We start from the raw sequence: 23,558 nt of genomic DNA, 5'->3' as shown, positions 1-23,558 counted from the left end.
TTTTATTTGTACATGTTGGAGATACATTTCTATGGTATTAATCATGGTTGCCCGTAGAAGATTTATCAGAGGGGGGGCATAATTAAATAAAAAACCAAGAATTATATAAAAAAAATGTATTCTAAGCAAACAATAAAATATGTCAGAATTGTATACACTTTAGTGAGTCTAGGCATAGATTAAATATATATATTTAATCTATGGTCTAGGACGTTTCGCCGCGAATCTTTCGATGTCGGGTTATTTGCTGCGAAAAGAACCTACCCACAAAATATTATTATTACCAATTATGTACTTATCATTAAAGATTAATAAACAACAATACTAAGGTTATGATATTTTTTCAAAAACCTCACCACTCAACTTTTTACATGCGTTCATCCCTGATTGACACTCTTTAAGTTGTGAAACAATAATTTTAATATGTTCCTCGATTTAAATCAAGTACATTTTAACACCCCCCAGAGCCCCACAATATAATTTGCAGCTTTAATTTCCGTTTGTTCATAAGTAGCTATGCACTTGCATATTTCTCTGAGGCAGAAGATTTTTACATAGCGCATAATATGAACAAAGTCCCAAAAACCAACACTTTTGGGAAAGAAAAATTAACAACATTTTTTGTATGTACGATCTACGTTTACGGCTTGATATAATGTGATAAGAATTATAAAATTATTAAATGCTTTTCGTTTTTATTAAACACGTCATTCAAGGGCGCCCATATGGGAGGGAAAGGGAGGGACATGCCCCCCCTGGAAAATGTCAAAAATCTTGGAAAATTGTGTACTATGATCAGAATACATTTATTTAAACAGAATTTAAAAAATTAATTTAATATATGAAAACCTATAACTTGTTTATGAAAAATCTATTTATTTGATTTGGAAAATAAGTGTCAAATTTATATTATTAATTAAGTAAAAATTAAAATAAATTACTTTTATGGTTAGTTGGTTAAATATATATTATTTTATAGTCTTCCAGTTTGATAAATATAATGTAAAATTGTTAACCCCTTCCTATATCGTGGGTCCATAGGCGTAAGGTGATCAAATATATTGGGGGGGGGGGCTGTAAGAACAATAATAATAATAAAAAAAAAAAAAACAATAAACTAAATGAAAAAAAGAATACTCAACGAAATGAGCAAAAATAATACAAATAATTTTGGGAGGGCTAAGCCCCCCCAAGCCTCCCTCTAGATACGCCAACGCGTGGGTCATTCCTATTTATGAATAGATTGATAAATTAAAATGTTGTCCCCCATTGAGAATTTTCCTATGGACACCCTTGACGTCATTATGAAATTATTTTTTTAATTTTCAACATAAAAAAAAAATTGAAAAACCTATAATTTTCTAGGAAATGAAAATGGATACCTTTAATAAAATTTTAAATTATCAATGTTAAACCAATAGTTATAACATAATTAATTAGGTATTTATAATTTTGATTAATACATAGAAGTAAGACTCCTCGTAACACTAGCATACAACATTGGTTGGGTAGGTAAGTAGGTAAGTACTCATACAAATGATTTCTTTGGTGACGAGGTGACCTATAGACCGTGGTATTAGATATATCATTATAAGATAACTATAATAAATATCACTGTACAATGAATTTTAATTGTTTCAACAATGAAATAAATAAACAAATAAAAACGCACAGAAAATAAAGTAAATGTTAATAACAAAAGATTAAAGAAATCGCATTGAATATAATAAAACTGGCACAACTGTTATTTTTTCAACTTAAAAATTATACTGTATTCATAGTTAATTATTCCCACTACTCAATATATAATTATTTACAATACTATGTTACATAATTATGTAGGTTTATATTGGTTAATTATTATTAAAATTTAATACCATTATAAGTTATTATTACAAACATTAACATAAAAGGTTAAACAAAAAAAAACATAGATAAAATTGTTCTACAGGTAACCTTAAACATTTTTTTTTTAATCTTTATATTCCTTCCATTTGTGGACACATTAACTCAACAGTTAAATGAACGAATACCTACAAAAAACAAAACGAGTTTCGAAAATGTTCGTTTTTACGGCAATCCGTATTGCCGCATGCCGTCGGGCGGTGCTAACTTTAAAAATGTATATCTCGAAATTGGCCAAAGTGTTCCTTTAGATATTTTCACACAGCATAAAACATCACCTCATATGCCACTGACATTATTTTAATAGACCGCGCTCTTCCGGAACACGTTCAAAACGAGTTTCGAAAATGTTCGTTTTTACGGCAATCCGTATTGCCGCATGCCGTCGGGCGGGGCTAACTTTAAAAATGTAAATATGTATGCATTTTCACACAATTTGTTTTTCACATCGATTTTGCAGTTATACTGTCATATTTATGGGACTTATTCGCCTATTTTGACTGATTTTTTTTATTTTTTATCGTTATTGGTATCTGGTCGTTTAAAGTTTTTGTTTTTATACGTGGTGTTGTGGCTGCACTGTTACCATAGCAATTATTGTATGCAATTGACAAATTATGGTGCTAAGAAATTTCTACATTAAAGGTGCTTGGGAGACACTGGGCATCTTATCTATTGCTATTGGATTATTGCTAATGTTTATATTATCGTTTATATTATATCGTTTATATTCTATAGACGAACAGATGGTACCTTTTACTGGCAGGTGTCCTCATCACGTTAATTTACATGTTATTACATTAAGTCGCGGCAGTTCTGCCACAACGTTCGTCCGAGGTAGCTGAACTCCATAGTCCGTAAGTCTAATTTATATATGTATATTAAATAATAACTAAATCTAAGCCAATCTACATTTATTTGTAATATCAAGATCTTTCCTCTTATGCTCCCGTGCTACGGTACAATATATTCATGAGGACTAGAAAACCTTCCCTGAATATCATATATTTAACTGGTCATCCCCGACCACGTTACAGGAGTAATTTACAAGAGCTGATCAGAAATTAACTGCCATTAAATGGAAAGACAGTAAATATGTAACAATGGTATCGACAACAACAGGTACAGAACCACATCAAATAGTTAAAAGGTGGAGTAAAACCGAAAATAAAGAGATAAATGTTCCTTGTCCTGTAGTAGTAGTATCATATAATAAAAATATGGGCGGCGTTGACTTGTGCAATCAACAAATGGAAGCTTACCGCACATGGTTTAAATCGAAGAAGTGGATGGTAAAAGTTGCAATACACTTCATAGACTTAGCAATGTTAATGCTTGGATGGAGTACAAAGAAGACGCAACTAAAATGCAGATTCCCAAAAAAAACATAAAAGATTTAATGGAGTTCAAAATCAATATCGCCAAAGAATGGCTCTCAACACAAATTAACAAAAAAACGACCAAATGGAGATAAAAATCCTGTCGATGCAAATGAAGAACCTCCAAACAAAGTTCAAAATTTTAGAGCACCTATTCCAACAGAAAAAAAGGTGAAATATTTAAATCTATTCTGTCTTTTATTAAAAATGTGTAGGTTTATTTTTAAGATTTTCAAATGGTTTAAAATTTTTTATTTTATTTAAAACGTAATCATGTTTGTATACAGATTCCATTTTAACAATAAAAAGTTGTAAAAATTAAAAAAAAAAAATCCAGGTTTTTAGAGGGTCCAAAAAAACCTGCACATTTGCGTAGCATCGTTTTAAAACTGATCACTGTATGATTTTATATTCGTTTTTAATTAGGCACACGCTAACCTACACAAATGTGTGTAATCGTCGTGAAAGGGTTATGTGTTTAGTGACTTCTGATATATTCATAATAGTCATGACTACCTTACCGTTAAGGTACTTACGACGTTACCTATGTATACTCCATCTATTAACTCTTGTTTATTTATCATAATGTTTTTATTTTCTATAGTAGGGTTAGATACTGGTATTTCTACCAACGTTAGATTTTTAGATACGTTAATTTTTGATACTTGTAAATTACATAAGTAGTTGGAGTTCCATAAATAGACATCCACTAAATGAAAAAATACTTTGATATACCAACGCATGCATTTCCTGGGCATTGGATAGTAGCTCATCATTTGATCAGCTCTATCTATTCCTGACATGTGATTATTATAGTCAACAATCACAGTAGGTTTGAATTTTTGTCTACCAAATTTATCAGTTACATTTTCAAAACCAAAATTATGTTTTGTTGATATCATACACACTTCTCTTTTATCAACCAATTTTGTTACATGAATGTTTTTTTTTTTGTGCATGAACTGCTTCACCTTTTTTTAATTTTGCAGCAGTTATACTACTAGGATTTTCTTTTCTATTTTTCCTTAAAGTTCCTTCTACATGAGTTTTTTTTTCATACAAATATTCAGCTAGTTGTACACTATTGTAATAGTTATCCATGTAAAGTGTATGGCCTTTTCCTAAATAGTTCCTCATTAGTTTATCCACAATACTAAATGTCACTCCTCTTGAATCTGTTACTATGCCTTTACCTTTGTAAATAATCAAATCTAAAATGAACCCATCATCAGTACAAAGTTCAAAAAATTTTATTCTATATTTATGTGCTTTACTAGGGATATACTGTTTAAAGCTTAACCTTCCTCTCCACAGAAGCATAGATTCATCTAATGATAAACATTCTTTAGGATAGTATTTAGTTTGAATATTAGAAATTATAGGACCAAGGACATTATTAATTTTGTGTAAACGATCAGACTTATCTGTTGTAAATGGATCATAAAAGCATAAGCATCTCAAAAAAGTTTCATAACGATTTCGGCTAAGAGTTTGGCCATAAATTGGATGATAATCAATTTCTGATTGTGACCAATATAAATGTATAGCAGGGAGTTTATGAATACCCATAAGTAAACTGAGACCAATAAACTTTTTCAATTCATATATGTCAATATTTTTCCAACTACTTAAATTTGAGCGTTTCTTTACACCTTTAGATCTTAAAATATTTGCTTTCAAATTTACCCAAGTCACTATATAATTCATAGTATTATCATCAAAAAATAAAGAAAAGTAATCATGAGGATTGTTACTTGATAAAATGTATTGCAATCCAGTATTACCAGTAAAATCAAATAACTTAGGGATAGTATTTATATCTGAATTTCAATCATTATCTGTAATTTCAACCTCTAAATCCGAATCTTCGATTATTCCATCACTATTATTGTTATCTGAATCTTGTTGAACATACTCATCAGAACTATAATCATCGTCAATCGAATCTGAACTAGACAAGTCAAGCAGACCTGAGATTTCATTAGCATTCATCTTAAAAAATGAAACTGTAATACGATCTTTTAAAAAAATTCTATTTTATTTGAATATGTAGTAATATGTTAAAATATTATAATATCAAAGAAATTGAATTGTTTATCAACGTTATCAGACGTGTAAGCAAATGTTTGTACGATTGAGAAACCCAGGGTAATGGCTTGTGTTTTACAATTTTGTACATTAAATAAAACGCGATCTAGTGGAGCTATTCAAAAACCAATGATACCGAATGATAAAGAAAAATGTGTTAAATAAAATCATATAATTTATATGGTTGTTAAAAAAAAACCACGTATCAGGAAACCCTATTTACTTAAATAAACCACCTGTCAACTATAGTTGACATCGGTTATTTTAAAGAGACTCCATGTCAACAATAGTTGACATGCGGTCGTGAACGTGTTAAAATTATTTCTACCGGTTGTATTGTTTCTACATTGGTTAGCAAAGTTTCCCTCCTTATTACATGAAAAACATTTAATAGTGTAACCCTATTTTTTTTATATATATATATTTACTCGAATAATGCGCCATGTAAGTTACAACCAGGTCCATTGCGTCTAGCCATATTACTTATATTATTCAGATAGTTGTAACCTTACAGACGTAATAATACAAGAAGACGAGAATTATTTCCTTCTAAAAATAAAAAAAAAATAAAAAATGTGGATAGATGAAAATTATGGATTAGCGGACCAATTGGTTGGTGATTTACCTTCTGAAGAATTTAATTTACGAAAAAAAACTTTTCTAGATGAATTAAAGACCACTAATAGGTAAAAAAAAAAAAAAAAAAACTGAAATAAAATCGGTTATTTGAATCTTTTTTCAACTTTTCAGAACAATTGGAAAATTACACCAGGGAGCAAAATCCCAACTTTGGTATTCCGAAAGAAAAAAAAGAATTACTGCTTCAAAAATTGGAAAACTATGTAAAATGAGACAGTATACATATTGTAAAAAGATTATCTACGATTTGCTATATAGTAGCATAAATATGAAAATAAAGGCAATCGAGTATGGACGAGTAATGGAAATCGAAGCAAAAAAACAATTTGAAAATTGCTCCGGTGTGTTTGTGTGTAGATGAAAAAATTCCATACTTGGCAGCAAGTCCAGGTAGTTAAAACTATTAAATAACAAATAATAAATTTAAATTTATTTAAAATAATTAAAATCAAAATCAATAATTATATTAATTAGATGGCCTCATCGGCGAAGATTCGATTATCGAAATAAAATGTCCTTTTTCAGCTAGGAATTTTTCTAATATATTTGATGCTTATCAACACAGGAAAAGTATATTAAGTTTAGATTATTAATACCTATCTTACATAATATATTTAAAAAAATTAAATTTCTGCAGCTTCCTTTCTGTTATAAAGACAAACAAAATAATGTTCTATTAAAAATAAATCATAATTATTATTATCAGATTCAGACTCAATTACATGTTACCAAAAGGAAAAAATGCAATTTTTTTATTTATATGGAAAATTGGTTTTATAATATTTGTATTACTAATGATAACTTTTGGTATCAAAAAATAAATCTCAAATACATTTGTAAGTATATTATTAATTATAACAAATCATTTTTTATTTAATTATTTTGTAAATTTACATCCAAAAATGTAACTATATAATATCTTATAATTTAGATTCTATAATTAATGTTTATTGCCAGAATTAATAAATCCGCAGTTTGGCAAAAGACTTTTAGTTACTGATATTATCGATCCATCAAGAATTTTAAAGGAACAAGCAACTAAAAATAAAGTATTTATTTACTTTTCCTATTACTCATACATATGATTTTTAAAAACCTAGAATACTTATACAATATATTTTTTTTCTAAATGATTTAACTCCAAGCTCACAACTATACTTATATTCTTATTTTATTTTTAAAATAAATAAATATTTATCAAATTCGGTAGAAAATTAATTGTATTGTCTATTTAATGGACTAACGTTGTGATCAATAAATCAAAATATTAAATAATGCATTGGTACGCGTTGAAATTATATATGTATTGTGGCACATAACACCGTCCTGAACCTATTCGACCACACACATAAGCGCAATTTCAATAAAAAAACTCAGGGTGCTTAAGCTCTGTATTTATTGGGTATTTAATTTATATTAAAACTATAAGGATTTAATGAGCCAATTTTTAAATAAATGCAAATAAAGGTTTCGATGAAGTTCCTATTTTAAAATTAATTTAAATTAGGGTTTCGGTGAATTCAACAAAATGTGAATTGACGTTTGTCGAGTAACAATGTATTCATCTATATTTCATTACAGTTTTATACTCAAATAGTCAAATGTCTGATGACAAAAATAAGTTTTTGATACATAAACACGATTTATTATTTGAGGATGATAATTGTAAAATAGGGGGTGCTAATACCCCCTAAATTCCCCCCTTATTTGCGCCTATGACCACACGTAAAAACAAAATAACTAAGAGGACTTCGTATGCTGTCTCCGTCTTATACACGTATGACATGGTAAATTTTTATTCACCAGTTTCAGAAGTATGCTAACAGTTTTAATATTATAGTGAATTGACTTTATCAAACTTTTAGGGAAGAACAATTTTTTTTTCTCGTTGGTTTATTACGATATTTTAATTTTTAAGTGAATTAGGGCCATTTAAAAATACTTACTTAATTTTTCACATTTACTCATTTCACTTAAAAACTAAAATATCGTAAAAAACCAAGGACAGAACACAGATAATGTTCTTACCTAAAAGTTTGATAATAGGTCAATTCATTCTTATATCAAAACTAACTAATTCACAGCACTGATGAATGAAAAATTTTCCATGTTGTACGTGTGTAAAACGGAGATAACACATGCGGGTATGACGTCGTATACGCCTTAAGCCGCGCATACACTAGACCCGAACCGAAAAATATTCGGTCCGAATTTTTTCGGGTACAGCTGCATTGAGTGTCCCCGAATTTTCGTTCCGAAAACAAAGTTAATAGCTAAATAGATAATTAAATAATCATATTATGTTGTGACTTATGATAATAACTAGAGTAAACCACGTATTGTATTTTCTATAATCAGTTTTCGACAGTTGACGAATGCAGCGCATGGTGTGTTGTTGAACTTACTAGTAATATTATATAAAAATAAAAAAATATGGAATATAATAGTTCTTCAGATGATGAATGGGATTCATTTTTATTGGAGAGCCTGTAACGTTTGGTTCTCCTGTATGTGTGGGATTGCCAAAGTGTACGTATATATCTTATTTCAATGTATATAAGACAGTTTTTTATAGTATAAATATCAATTTTTCTTTTTATTTTAACAAATAAAATTTACAAATGTGACATAAACATGTATAGCATTTAGAGGGAGGTTATATTACTGATGAAGATTTTTTAAATGGTTGAATGGGCAGATGAAAACGTGTTGAAAGGTTAGGTGAAAATATTGAATGGGTAGAGGAAAGCAGGCCCTCTAAGGTCGTAGGAACGGCGTGGGTGTCCGCGGCAACGTGGATAGCGGTTGAACAAGCGGCGGGGTCCTGGACTTGAGATGGCGGAAGAAACAACTGGCAGCGGCACTGTTGATGGCGGTCAACTGGCAAGTTTATTAGGTTACTCTTCTACGGTGTACTATGTCACATACAGTAAAATACAACTAATTGTATGCATAGTACCCGTAGAATATCAGCTAGACAACTGCGAGAGGGTTGATTTTGAGGCTGTTCGGCCGGGTACTTAAGCGCGTTCGACCTCGATGTGGATAGCAGAATGTGGATTGATGATGTTTTGGTTTTCCGTAGTTTTTTTTTATTAAAGTTGAGATGTGTTATGACGTGGAGTAGTTTTGATAGGTGATTAAAGATGTATTTTGATGATTTTTTATAAGTTGAAGGAATGAAATTAATTATATAGATTAAAAAATGTAAAAGAAAGTACGGAAAGAAAACGGCCGGTGAAAGAAGAGAGCGCTCTATATTAATTATCAAGTGACGCGAAAGGTGCGCGCGCCACGCATCTCAGAGAGAGCAGGTGCGTCGGCGCCGGTTGCGCAATCGGAATACCGCTAGGTGGCGACACATATTTGGTTCACGCTACAAGCCCCATCTTCAAATCACAGAAAAGATATTGGGTGCATAAACTTTGGCAACAACGAGATGATAGTGGCGAATTTCAAAATGTATGCACTGTTTTAAAAAATTACCCATCCAAATTTTAGAACTACTTTCGTATGGATATATTAACGTTTGAATATATTTTAAATGCTATAAAAAGCGATTTGACAAAATATTCAAATTTTAGACGCTGCATTGAGCCCGAAGAAAAATTAGCTGTTACTCTCAGGTAAAGTTATTTTAATTTTATTAATTTAAAATTTAAAAATATATCAAATATATAAATATTAATTTTTAAATAAAATATAGGTATTTAAATATTCAAAGAAAAAAAATTATTGTAAATAACTGTAACTACTATTATCAGAATTATAGACTATTTTATTATAACTTATTATTTAAACTACTATTAGTATTAAAAATATTGTACATTACTTTATATTAATTATTGACACTCGTTTGTAACTATTATTTATAAATTAGTGTACGAATATTGGCAATCTTGAACAACAGATGATTTTTCATAATTTTTAGTATACAGTAATTGCGCCTGTTGCGTATAATCTGTATAATTTGGTTTTCCGCAAATACTAAACTTATGAATCTTTCTTTTTCAAATTTTATAGATGACATCTTAGCAACTCTCACGTGCGATGTATTTATAACTACTAAAATACTTACGAGTTAGTACGACCACATTATCGAAAAACCAATGTGAAACGGTCGATAAAATTTTAGATAAAACGCACGTTTTCAAATCATATATACTAAAATATCACGATTTAAGATATATCTAAAGTACTTAATACTAGGACATAGTAGGTACTCTGCGTCTCAAATCAAGAGGTAGGACCTATACATAGAATAGTGCCACTAATTTTTGGCCGAAAAATTCAAACATGTTTGAACGGTTGAAATCCGAACCGACCCGAATTTCGGTTCGGGCTATCGGTTCAGTACAAGTGTATGCACTCGCATATAATATCGGCATTTTGATTTTTTTCGGTTCGGTCGGTTCGGGTCTAGTGTATGCGCAGCTTTACGGAAGAACACATCACGACAGTCAATACAATAATAATGTGTTTCTCCCGTAATTATGACTCGCGAATCCCGTCGCGTAGACAATGGGCGTGATCACGGTCTGCTGCGGCGGCGGCGATATGGAATTCAACGCCATCTCTAGAGCGTTGCATATGTTTTATTTTACGCTGACATCCTCTTAAGGGTCAAGATGAACAATATTAATAATAATAATAATAATAAGAACACACAAAAAGATGTACACAATGGGTGGCAGTGGTCAAAACGACAAAAGAAAAGTAGAGCTGTATATCGTTATACGGTCTCGGAAAAACAGCACGGTTCAGATGGTGGTACCTGTCGGACGTAGTAGCGACCGCTCGCGTTCCCTGTCCGGTGATGGATGGGAGAACGGGGTGTTGCTGCGACTTTGCGTGCCGCGAAGTGGTGGTTGATGAGAGAGATAAGGGCACGGTCGGTGACGGCCGTTTCGGTAACGGCTGCCGCACAGGTCCGCGTCAAGTTGGTGGGATAATATAAATTATAATTAAAAGTACTCGTATAGACAAGATGATATGCGGTACTGCGGTAACTCTTTAATCATGCCTACATTTTTCAGTTGTAAAAATTTGTTTATGTTTGATTTACAAACACAATACGTATTTGCTTAAATACGTAATGCTTAAAATCTTAAAATATGCAATTCAAATGCTTGTACTTCGATTGTATGTATAATGATGAAATTAATTTGTGTCGAATCAGATTATAGAATATACAGCTTTCTATGAAATAATAAAATGCAAATAGTTCCAAGCACTAATTAGTAATTATTATCATATAAACTCATTACTTTTTAAATGTAAAAATACTTAACTTAAAAATATCTAAGAAGAGTATTTTACACTATTGGCAAAATTATTGAAATAAAAACTTCATAATTGATACTTATTTGCTATTCTCATATTATAGGTATTTAAATACAAAAAATGAGTAACAATAGGTAAACTTACTTTCGAAAGAATTAATAAATTCAGTCTTTTGCACATTTACTGAATCCTGTTCGATTTGTTCTAATAGCTCTACGCCATTCAGTTGAACATACAAATCTAAGTCGTCCATGCTGATCTGTGCTTATCGCCTGTCGGTTAAATGTTGAATGACTGATTGAATATATGTTTCATATATTCTGTGGATTGATACTTATATTTATACTTAAGTTCATATTATCAAATGATATAAGAAAGTAGGTAACTAAGAAACGAGATTACGAACTACGGTAACAATCATAAAATGACCAAAGAGTCATAAATATAAATCATGGTTCTTCACGATAAAACGTTCGTTTAAATTACCCATGTACAACACAAAAATTATATTTATAGGCTTATAAAGTTATAACTATTTTATAATTGATTTTAACTAAAGCTTGTATTTATTATCATTAAATAGCAATGAATTACAAAGCATTTATTTATTATTATAGTTATTAGTATATATTTCAATTTCAGTCTAAATAGTAATATGAGGATAAAATGGTACACACTTAATTAAAATTACATTTTATAAGTAAAATCACTTCAATCAAATATCAAATTTTCATCAAATATTTTGTTACTTACTTTCCTATATTTTAATCTGCTATACATAATTAATAAACAAAAAAAATCAATCCTAGCTCAATCACATTATCGAATTAAGTATATAGATACTGTTGTATGCCAGATCGGGTCAACTCGGTAGAGTCCGTCGGCACTACAGTAACGTTTTTTAAGTTCGCACTTTAGAATAAAAACACCACGAGGAAATTATCAATTCAACAATTTAATTAAAAGTATTAATTTTATTGAGTCGCTGAAAATTATAATATAGAAAGAATGATTTTACAATTGCTTGGTTGTTACACGACTGGTTACACGGACGGCGAGAGGCGTCCGGTCAATTCCAAAAATGCTTACTTGCATTACTCCCCACATAAAGGACTAATGCCTACCTGTACATATTATCTATACATTCATAATAATAGTAATAATAATAATAATAATGTATATATACTAAGTACTACTCGTTTACAACACCCCAGGGTTGATGGAAGATGGAAGATCTTTGTACATTACATTATTAAATTATTCTGGGCAAAGATTTTTCTGGAGTAGGCTTAGAAGAGACATTCTCAATAGAATTTAAATTTAGTTCTTCATATACTTTTGGGGTTGCCTTTTCTTCAATACAATTTGTCGTTTTGTTACAACTATTCTTAAATTTAAAATACAATAATACTAATAAAACTGCTAAACCGCCGATGATGGATGCAATAAAAAAAATATAAAAATAATAATTTTTATATTTATGTCATGATTCTCTGTTATAGTATCTTTTAGATGCTTCAAAGAGTTTGAATATTCTAATAATTTGTGAAAATTGTTTTTTATCTTTGAATTTCTTACATCTACATTAAGTGCATTATTCAACATTATGTCCCTAGTGTTTAATTGCGTTAGTTTATTAATAGAAATGTTTAATTGAGGAATATAATCTTTAAATATTTTTGTTGTTATTTTCTTTTTTGTATTTAAGAGTGTTTCATCGTCGATATTAGCCTCACATTCGTTACTTAATTCTAAAGTACCTACGCCACTTATATCTAATGCTATTGTTTCTACAACATTTTTACATTTAATTATAATAATATCTCTAGTTGTAACATAAATCCATGAATTAGTATTCTCTAGTCTATGCCAGATGTTAAAGTTAAAGTTAATATATTCTAGTTTACAAGATTAAGGTAATATATTTTGTCTCCTAAATAATGTTAGCTCACAAGATCCATCCAAATGACGTATTTGATGGTCATATGGGCAAATTAACATGTTTGTAATTAATTTACATTTTAACAATTGAATTTCGTTTAACTCTAAATAATACAATTTTGATTAATCTACTGCTAAATAGTCCGCTGACGGTACTATTACATATACATAAAATTCATTGTGAACATTTACGGGTAGAGGGATAATTTTATACAATATAAATTCGTAATTATTGACTAAAGGTATTTCCATATTAAAAATTAATAGATCTTTTATACAAACAACGTTAGTTGTAGTGAGCCGAAGCAACTCTGAAACTCCAGAATCGTTTAAATTTACTGGGATACCTTCCCCAGCAGGTAATTTTGTTTTAACATCTTTTATTTGGTTTTTGAGCGTTTTGACGTCTAATATACTAGAGTGTACGAGTCCTTGAATAACCATATTTATAATGCTAACTAGGTTTTCGGTTTCAAGCGCGTATTGTGTTAAAATTAGATTTAATAATGACACTTGTTCCTCTAGAGCTGTTTCGAACTCTAAGATGCCTATATGGATTTTTTCTACTTGTTTTTCGTGAACTAAATAATTATATTTATCGACTAGGTTTACCTGTACTTTTTCCATCTCTAACAAGGACGAGTTTACATTTGATATTATTGATTGCATGATTTGATTTTGGGTTTCAATTAATCGTGTAATACGTGATTTTGAAATTTCCAGTTCCTTAATTTTATCATAAAAATATTCTGCGTCAACATCGTCACAAATTTCAAATAGGACGTTTGCTACTCTGCCAACTATGTTTATAAGACCTCTTTTGTTACGATATTTTTCTTTCGGAGAGTCTATAACTCTCATAACGTGCTCTATATTATTACTTATTTCTGCTAAAAAAATTGTTAGCCTGATATTTGTATTGATTACAAGTATGTTGTACCGATTGAATTTCGAGAGACTTTCCTAGTTCACAAGACTTCCCGATTTGATTAATCATGTTATTGATTTTATGGTGTTTTTCAACATAGTTTGTAATTTTAATATAAGTAAGAAATCGCCAATAAGAATTATGAACATGTAAATTATTAATTGAATGGAAATAAATCTCTGATGGATTAACGATTGGTGTAATGTTGAAGTGATTCTTTTCTGCTTTTCCAATCGAAATAGTTCTGAAAGAAATAACATAATTGATATAATATTGAACCGATGCTATACATTAAAATTATTTAGGAATTCTGTATAAAATATAAGTCTATATGTACATAAAAGTTAGTTTCGGTACAACTTTACGGGTGATACTTTTTTAGTTCATTTTTATGAAGTCTAACTTCTCTACGCCCACGTTTAATCAAAACGTTTTCGTTTTCTTCTAGGCTTAATATTTCGTAAGGTCCTAATCATTTATGGCTCAACTTACCCTTGCGTACATGATTTTTAATGAGGACTTTATCTCCTACGTCGATTTTTATTTCGTTTTGGTTTTTGTCATATCCAGTTTTGGCCTTTTTTTTATTGTTTATAAAGTTTTCCCTAGCTATTAAAGAGGATTCTTGCATTTTTCTACGGAGTTCGAATGTAAAATCTTCGTAATTATAGTATGGTTGAGGGTTACGAGATAGTGTACGAGGAACCTCTAGTGGATGTACGTAAACGAGTTCACGAGGTTGAAACTTTAAAGATGAATGTTATACGTGAACATCGAATGAATAAAATCGTCCCAATTTTGTTTCTTTTCATCTACGTAGTGACGTAAATACTCCGCTAACGTGCGATGTGATCGTTTCAGTGCACCGTTTGACTGTAGATGGTACACTGTTGTATTGATTTTCTTGATTTTCAGTAGTTTACAACACTCTTTAAAGATTTTACTTGATCAGTCAATACTGATTCAGGGAGACCATGATGGCGGATAACATTTTCTACAAAAGCTCTTGCTATTGTATTTGCTGTATGGTTCGGCAATGGTATAACTAAAGAGAATTTTGACAGATCGTCTTGAATCGTTAATAGATACGAATTCCCTTTCCGCGTAGTTTCCAATGGTCGTACTATATCCATGTTGTAACCCCGGTTGATTCCGCAGGTTACAGAGTTCTTTTGGTTGTCGGTTGCCTAGGTTTTAACCAACCGTTCTACTCCGTGGGTACCAGTACCCCACTTGACGTTGGACGTATGTGTTTGTACACGTTTATACATATATATTATACATATATATGTGTGTATAAACGTGTGTGTGTTTAGGTGTAGTCGTTAGTAAAGTAAAACTCACTTATTATGTTATTACTAAAATTATATTAAATTTGAAATGATAGACAATTATTTATTAAACATTCACTGACTGCGTAGTCACCAAGACTGCCGTAGTCGTTCGTTGTCGTGCGGACCCTCGCACGGCCGCCGCGTATCTATTTGCCGAGTCAGCTACTTTACGCCGCGGCTCGTGCAGGGGTTCACAACATCCAGGCAAACTTTTTCAAATGGTTTGTTCGCTGTCGACGTTATTATCATGGGTTGTTTTACTGTGCGATTATCGCTTTTATTTATTTTACATGATTCACATGCTTTTATATATTCTATCACGTCCTTCTTCAGATTTTTCCAGTTATGATGTTGCTTAATTTTTTTAATGGTACGAGATACACCTTGGTGACCTCCTAACGGATAACTCCTAAACTCCTCGATAATATTGTGTTTTTCTTCCTCTGAGTAAGTGTCAATACTATAAATGAGTATATTGATATCAGAGTTCTTAAAAACATATCGTATAATCGTACAAACTTGTTTCCAATCTAGTAGATCGCAACCGTTACCGATTTTGGAAAGAGCTACTTTCTTTATGTTATGAGATTCACAAAATCGTCGTAAATTCTTCATGGCGAAAAACATTTTTTCATATGTTGGTTTCTGAGTATGCCACTCCTTGGTGATTATATATAGAATATAAAGTTGATTTTCCTGGAAGAAAACGATTTCAGTCACTTGCTTATTTTGTTGTATTAATTGATCAATCTTTCCAACTTTCCGCCTAAATTCTAGGCTAATGCCTTCTGACATTTTAAAATTCTTTGATACACAGTGCATTGAAAATGGAATACATATAATGGACACACACAAGACGGATATATTATTTTTTGTTGTTTATTTATCTTATGCAGGGACGGCGCGAGGGAGTGGGCAATAGATAGTTTCCTGGTAGTGAAATAGATGAAGAAAATGATTGTAACAATTTGGAATTGACAGAAAATAATGGAAAATATTGTGAACAAAATGTTAAAAGTGACATATTATCTAACGATTATATAAATTATAATCAAAATCATGTAAGCTTTTTCAACAGATTAAAAAAGAAAACTTGGTTAAATGATTAGATAGTGACTATTAAATTTAATAATATACAAATTTTTATAATAAAATGGTCAGCAAATACATTTATAGTAACTAAATTTTAACATGATGCTGTAGTAATTATAAGTTTAGGTAGATAACATGACTCTCAATGACAGTGTTATATAGTATATTCTTTATCTAAATAAGTACAATATAAATTAATAAAAATATTACAAATAACGTCTTGAGTTATTTAAAATAATTATGATTTTCCTTTTCTAATCATATCATCCAAGTTACTTTTCCAATACCATTAAAATGCTCTAAATACTTTTCTCGGTTTCTTTTTTCTGCCATTGAACTATTTTTTGCATTGTTACAACTTTGCAATGGAAAAAATATTTCACTCGGATCAATTTCATCTAAGTCTTGTGTCTCGCTGTTTTCAGATGTAGGTTTGACATAAGAAGAATTGTGTTTTATAAGAAAATTATGAAGTGCACCATTGCTAAAACTATATAATTTGTATAATTCGTATTAACATTAATAGATGTCAGTAAAATGCGAAATCTATTTGCTATTAGACCAAAAGCATTTTCAACTATGTTCCTAGCCCTTGATAATTGGTAATTATAAATCCGTCTTTCATAGTTAAGGGATTTTTGTGAAAAAGGTTTTAAAACATGTTCTTCTAGAGAAAATGCTTCATCTCCAATGAATATAAAATTAAGATTTTCATCACAATCCGTAGGTCATGGCAAATTAAAAGTTTGATCCTGTAGTTTTCTGTAAAATGTTGTTGCTTGTATTACGCCTCCATCAGATATCCTACCCTGTTTTCCAACATCGACATAAATGAACTCATAATTATGATTTACAATAGCCATCAAAACAATACTATAAAAGTTTTTATAATTATAACATAATGCACCAGAACGTGCAAGTTGACAAATACGAATATGTTTGCCATCAATACACTCTCCACAGTTGATCATTTGCCATCGATCCTTAAATCCATCAGCTACTTCCTTCCAATCTTTAGATGTTTGAAGCACCTATACAAATATAAAATTAATTAATTTTTCTTATGTATTGTGTTAACTGTTATTTAAAGTTGCTAAAAAGAATAATTATTATTTTAATTAATATTATAAAATGTAATTCAGGGTTTTCAAATACCATCATCATCTTTTCAATCTAAAAAAATCTATAAAACAGAAGATGGATGATAGCGTCTCTAATTTTATGAAAAAGTGTTCTGAATTACTTGAAAACATTAATGATAACATGCCTAATGAATATGAAGCAATGGGTATTAATTTTGCAGCTAAAATAAAAAAAATGAAGACCGAACAACAAATATATGCTGAACTGTTGTTTCAAAAAATCTGTGCTAAAGGACTTCTACTACTATATGAGGGTTATTATATTGTTGATATTTCCAATAATCCACAGACACCTCAATTGCCCAATGATCATTACACTGCAGTATCTTTCCCAACGGAATATTATTCCACTCCAAGTACAATGGCATATCCAAACAGTGACTCATCTACAAAATCAAGTAAATCAAAAGCAAAAAGTTTTCAAAGTTTAATTTTTAATTGAAATACATCAACCAATTTCACTGATGATCAATAATGTTTTTAATGATTTTGTAATTCTTATGGTACTTTGATACCTATTATTATAATATAATCTTTTGATTCAAAGTTGTTACACAAAAGTCTGAGGAGATGCTATAAAGTTCTATTTATTAATTATTTAATACTAATTTATTAATTAATTAAAATTAATTCTATCTATCTATCTATTTATTATAATGTTAATTTTTTTTAATTATTTAGTAATCAAGTTGTTACTCAAAAGTTTGAGGGAATACTTTAAAGTTTCTATTTATTATAATTTTATTTTTTTTATTATTTTAGTTATCAAGTCGTTACCTATAAATCTGAAGAAAAAACTTAAGCCCGCCGCACACGACGCTTTTTTTGGTGCTAGTTCATGTATGGGGAGCTGTGATGGCAACATTGACGGATTCGGTGATTGAAAATGACGTCACTGCTGGCTCCGTTGCGTGAACGCGGGCTGGATTTCGGTGATAGATCATGTGCTATTTTCTGTGCGTGATAGTTTGAACAATTTATGCAGCAACCAATCAGAAAATAGAATCTTGTCACGTGGGCCGACAACAGTGTTTTCGATTACGTCGTGGTGATAATATTATTATACTGATAAGTGTCAAGTGATAATATATTAAATATTAATATAATAATTAATAATATCTAGTCTTTAATCTTTTAAAAGCACAAGTTTGAAGTGTGAACTGTTCAAGTTGCTACCTTACTTAATACTTATAACTAACGTAAATAAGTTTACAACGTTTAAATTTACAAGTAAAAGATGCATAGCCAAAAATCTGAAAAGTGGTCGAATGACCAAATAGAGACATTGATTGATGCATATAAGGAAGAGCTCTGCTTATATGCGACAAATCTGGCCACATATCACAATAAGCACTTAAGAGCAGATGCCATGGAACGTGTATGTAAAGCTGTGACAAGCTTAAGGCCGTTCACAAATACAAAAGAATGTTCAACAAAATTCCACAACCTACGAAACCAATTCAATATTGAAAATGCCAAAGTTAAAACATCATTCAAAAGTGGGACTGGTACTGATGACGTAAGTATTTTTAGAAAGTTTTGTATTTAGGGTATTTTAAATAGGTTGTTATGGACCACAAAGGTGCCAAAATATAAAAATATATCTAGGGTAAATTATATCTGACCTACTAACTAATATCCACCTACTCACCTTACCTAAATTCCTATTTAAGTTTATTGTTTATAGTAAGGTAATATTAGGTATATTTTGCCTTTTTAATTAATTAGCTCCTACAACTTCCAAGCCATATTAATCACCAAGATTTTTAATTCACCATAGTTCCAAAAATCATATTAGAAAGATATTAAAAGTCATATTATTATATCCTTAGTAGTAACAGTGATCTATAGACTATAGTATTTATAATTAATGATATTACACAAAGTTGAATCTTATATCTACTTATTATTTCAGATTTATAAACCATCCTTATGGTATTATGAAAAGCTTTTATTTTTGGATCCATATGTTACACCTCGTAAAAGCCGGAATTCGATGGAAAACGAAGAAAAAAAACAGATTTACCATGTGAGGTAATTATTTTATCAAGAACATTGAGATTAAAATTAGTATTTTTATTGTCCTTTAGTTAAATACTCAAATGTCTGTTTGTTTCAGAATACTAATATAATATACACATTAGAAGAAATTAGTAATCAAAGTTTGCAGTTTGGAGAGAATGAGTTAATCCAAGAAATATTTGTGCCAGACGACAGGGAACCACAAACTGATGAAGAATTTGCAGCAAGTTCTTCCCAACATTTTACACTTCCTAGCCATATCAGCCCACCCCTATCAAGACCATCAACATCTTCATCAACAAGCAATTCAAATAGCCGCCCTAAAAAAAAGTTTCGTTCCAATCCAATTTATGACAAATATGCAAGCGCCATTAATCATCTTGCAGAGTCAATGAGTCAACCGATTACCATTAACAATACAGATATTATTAGGAATACACCGACTCCGTCATCAGACTCAATTGATACATTTGTAGTATTTATAGGATCACTACTTAGAACCATAAAAAATGAAGGTATAAAGCTGGAAGCAATGAACAGTATTACCCAAACTGCATTTGATGCAAAATCAAAAGACATTAACAATGATGTTTAACTTGTTGATGAAGTTGGTACTTTTGTATACTCTGATTTTTTATTATTATTTTCGTGAACTTCATAAGACTGAAGAAAGAGTTATTTATTATTTCTATTATTTTTATAAAGATATTTAGTAGGATATTTAACTATGGTATTAAGTTATTACATTTGCATACACTGATTGTTATTATAATATTATTATTTTTTTTTGTGAACTTTATAAGACTGAAGAAATAGTGTATTTATTATTTATATTATTTTATTAAAGACATTTAGTAGGATATTTAACTATAGTATTAAATTGCTACATTTGTATTTTCCATGCACTGTTTTTTATTATTATATTATTATTATTATTTTTTTGTTAACTTCAATAAGACTGAAGAAATAGTTTGTTTATTATTTCTATTATTTTTATTAAAGATATTTAGTAGGATATTTAACTATGCTATTAAGTTGTTACATTTACATACACTGATTGTTATTACAATATTATTATTTATTTTGTGAACTTCATAAGACTGAAGAAATAGTGTATTACAACTACTAATTATTGTGATATTTGAAAAACAGTATCGTTATTCGTGGTTCTTAGAGCAAAATTTATTAAAATTTTAATTAAGTTTACTAATGGAATTTCCTGTAATAAAATTATATTTCATATTTGGTTCGATACAGGTTATACGGTCATATATCGTAATAACCAATAGATAAATCCATAAATATGACACTGCTACTTGCTAGTTACCTACAACTTACTACATAGGTATAATATTAATTGAATATTAGAGTATAATTTTTTATAAATAATATCATAAACATATATTTATTCAATTATGTTTTGTTAATATTGCTTATAGATTTATAATTTATTAAATAAGAAGCTCAGTATAATATAGTATAATTAATTGTCTCAGGAACCTACTCATCATAATAACAACAGGTTAATAAAATATTTGTTATCATATACGCAAAATATAGTTTATTGTTATATAATATAGTTAAAAAACTTCACGTCACTACCGATTGCCCATTTCTATTGCAGTATATTGGAAGGGTACCGCACCTGCAGTATTGAAATACTCGCAAAACTTATCACGGATCTCTAAGGCGTTATTACAGCTACGATTACCAGTCTGTTGCTCCAAACCATACTGATGTTCAGATAACTGTTCTTCATGACTGTTTGTATTAGAATTGTTTGAAATTCTATAGTTGTTAGGTACATACCACTGATGGGAGTTTTTTTTGGTGATGAGGTAATTATGTAAAAGCACACAAGCATATGTAATTGTTTCAACCATATCAACATCAAGGGGTATGGTAGAAAGTAAAACTCTCCATCTATTAGCAAGAATACCAAATGCATTTTCAACGGTTCTTCTGGCACGGCTCAATCTGTAGTTGAAAATTCTTTTATCAAGTGTCAAGTACCGACTTGGATAAGGCTTCAGTAAATTTGGCTTCAAGGCAAATGCATCATCGCCAACAATTACATATGGCAATTTGTAATTGAATCCAGGTACTTCACATGGGAAAGGGAAAGGTAAAGTATTGGAATATACTTTCTTACCTAATGGACTTTCACGGAAGACAGCTGAATCGTGCATTCGACCATTCATTCCGATATCCACAAACAAGAATTTGTATTCCGCATCAACCAAAGCTAGCAAAACTATGCTATCTTTCCCTTTGTAATTTCTAAATTTGGATCCCTCTTTTCTAGCAGGACGAAAATTGATATGCTTTCCATCCAACGAGCCAATACAATGAGGGAAATTCCATAACATTTCAAATTTATGACCAACTAGTTCCCATTCATCCGCTGTTGATGGGAGATTGATTACTCTAGGTTCTAGAATTTGAATAATGGCCGCCAAAGTAGAGCGTACAATGCTTGAAATAGTATTGGCAGCAATGCGTGTGGAGTAGCTCAGATCTTTGAAGGTATTATCAGTTGCCAAGTATCGAAGAGTAACAGAAAGTCTATCCCTTGGTGATATTGCTTTACGCATAACTGTATCCTTTTTTTGAATTAAAGGAGTCATAAGTGTCAGTAATTCATTCCAATAATCTTCCTGCATTCGGGTAAAATTTGTGAAACATGCAGGATCTTCTGGGCTAAAATGAACAAATACTAAAATTAAAATGGTGGGTAAGTGGGTACCTCAATGTTGTATTATAGATGTTGTAAGAGTCAGTATAATAGATCTGTTAAATTTATATTCAATAACTTAAATACATTTTCCACAGACAAAAGTATATTTCAAATACCTACATGGAAATGATTTTTGATTTTTAAAAATATTAAGGTAGATCATGAACCTTGTGAAGAACAATGTTGTTAGAATCATCAATTCCTTTTTTTTATTCAGATAAAAAATGTAGATTATAATATATGTAAGAACAACTTTACATATAGGATACCGTATATATTACTGTTTTTGCGTAAGACTTGTAAACAATATTTAAGATTTCATAAGCGCAAAAACTATACAACATTGGGTATTATAATGTTTGCTTAGTATTAACCATATAAAACAAGGTATGTTGACATACCCAAGTTCTTCAAAAACCATATTCAGAACACTTTGGTGCTTGTCACGACGCAATAGCCAAGAACAACTCCATAACCTGGCTGGCTTCGTAACATTTTTTCTTCGTCTTAATTTTTCAATCAACAAAAAAACATTAATTGCATTTTTTCGGCGACGGACGACTTCAGCTACAAGTGCATCCATTTTTTAAATTATATTAAATATTGTAAAAAAGATAGCTTTTTAACACACTTTGCAATCGAAATTCATTTTAATATTATTATTAATTATAATTAGGGTCCGGATTTTTATGCATTTACATATTTGTAATGAGTGTATGCAGTTCAACGGGAGTAAGAAATGTGAACGATTTGTGTAGCAGAGAATCTATAGAAAAAAGTTTATTTTGCATATAAATGCATATTTTAAGGTTGAGAGCATATTTGAAGAATTCGGCATAATAAAGCATATTTTGGTACATAATAGTTATTTTATTTATATTTCACTATAGAAACTAGATTTATGAGTTTATGAAGTATTGTGGGGAAATATTTAATTTGTATTAAAACCATATCTTGCTTATCGAAACACATCGATCGACAACAATGAAGACCAGTTATATATAAATTTCCTTCATACAATTATATTTTTAGCATGATTATTATTATTATTATCGTGATTTTAAGTCT

The 23,558-nt window shown here is 30.1% G+C and overlaps 3 protein-coding genes and 2 pseudogenes across 3 annotated transcripts; 2 read left to right on the top strand and 3 right to left on the bottom strand.

Moving 5' to 3' along the window:
• Window positions 1–4,202: 4,202 nt before the first annotated feature.
• LOC112690893 (piggyBac transposable element-derived protein 4-like) lies at window positions 4,203–4,991 on the bottom strand. The gene has a single exon (XM_025564999.1). It carries the CDS (start codon window positions 4,989–4,991, stop codon window positions 4,203–4,205), a length of 789 nt encoding a protein of 262 aa, XP_025420784.1.
• A 930-nt stretch (window positions 4,992–5,921) lies between these two features.
• Window positions 5,922–8,701, top strand: LOC112690891 (annotated as a pseudogene).
• An 865-nt stretch (window positions 8,702–9,566) lies between these two features.
• On the top strand, window positions 9,567–19,947 carry LOC112690895. The gene is made up of 5 exons (XM_025565001.1): window positions 9,567–9,637; window positions 17,893–18,129; window positions 18,494–19,250; window positions 19,647–19,765; window positions 19,851–19,947. Exons 3-5 carry the CDS (start codon window positions 18,969–18,971, stop codon window positions 19,861–19,863), a joined length of 414 nt encoding a protein of 137 aa, XP_025420786.1. The 5' UTR covers window positions 9,567–9,637; window positions 17,893–18,129; window positions 18,494–18,968; the 3' UTR covers window positions 19,864–19,947.
• On the bottom strand, window positions 17,045–17,753 carry LOC112690890 (annotated as a pseudogene).
• A 1,354-nt stretch (window positions 19,948–21,301) lies between the features above and the next one.
• LOC112690894 (protein ALP1-like) lies at window positions 21,302–23,164 on the bottom strand. The gene is made up of 2 exons (XM_025565000.1): window positions 22,892–23,164; window positions 21,302–22,453 (listed from the first exon to the last, which is right to left on the bottom strand). Exons 1-2 carry the CDS (start codon window positions 23,071–23,073, stop codon window positions 21,352–21,354), a joined length of 1,284 nt encoding a protein of 427 aa, XP_025420785.1. The 5' UTR covers window positions 23,074–23,164; the 3' UTR covers window positions 21,302–21,351.
• Window positions 23,165–23,558: the final 394 nt, after the last annotated feature.

This window comes from Sipha flava, unplaced genomic scaffold (genome assembly GCF_003268045.1).
Source record: "Sipha flava isolate LNK unplaced genomic scaffold, YSA_version1 525_pilon_pilon, whole genome shotgun sequence".
Taxonomy (NCBI): Eukaryota; Metazoa; Arthropoda; class Insecta; order Hemiptera; family Aphididae; genus Sipha; species Sipha flava.
Note: the sequence above shows the minus strand (reverse complement) of the source record. Positions and strands in the feature narration are given on the sequence as shown.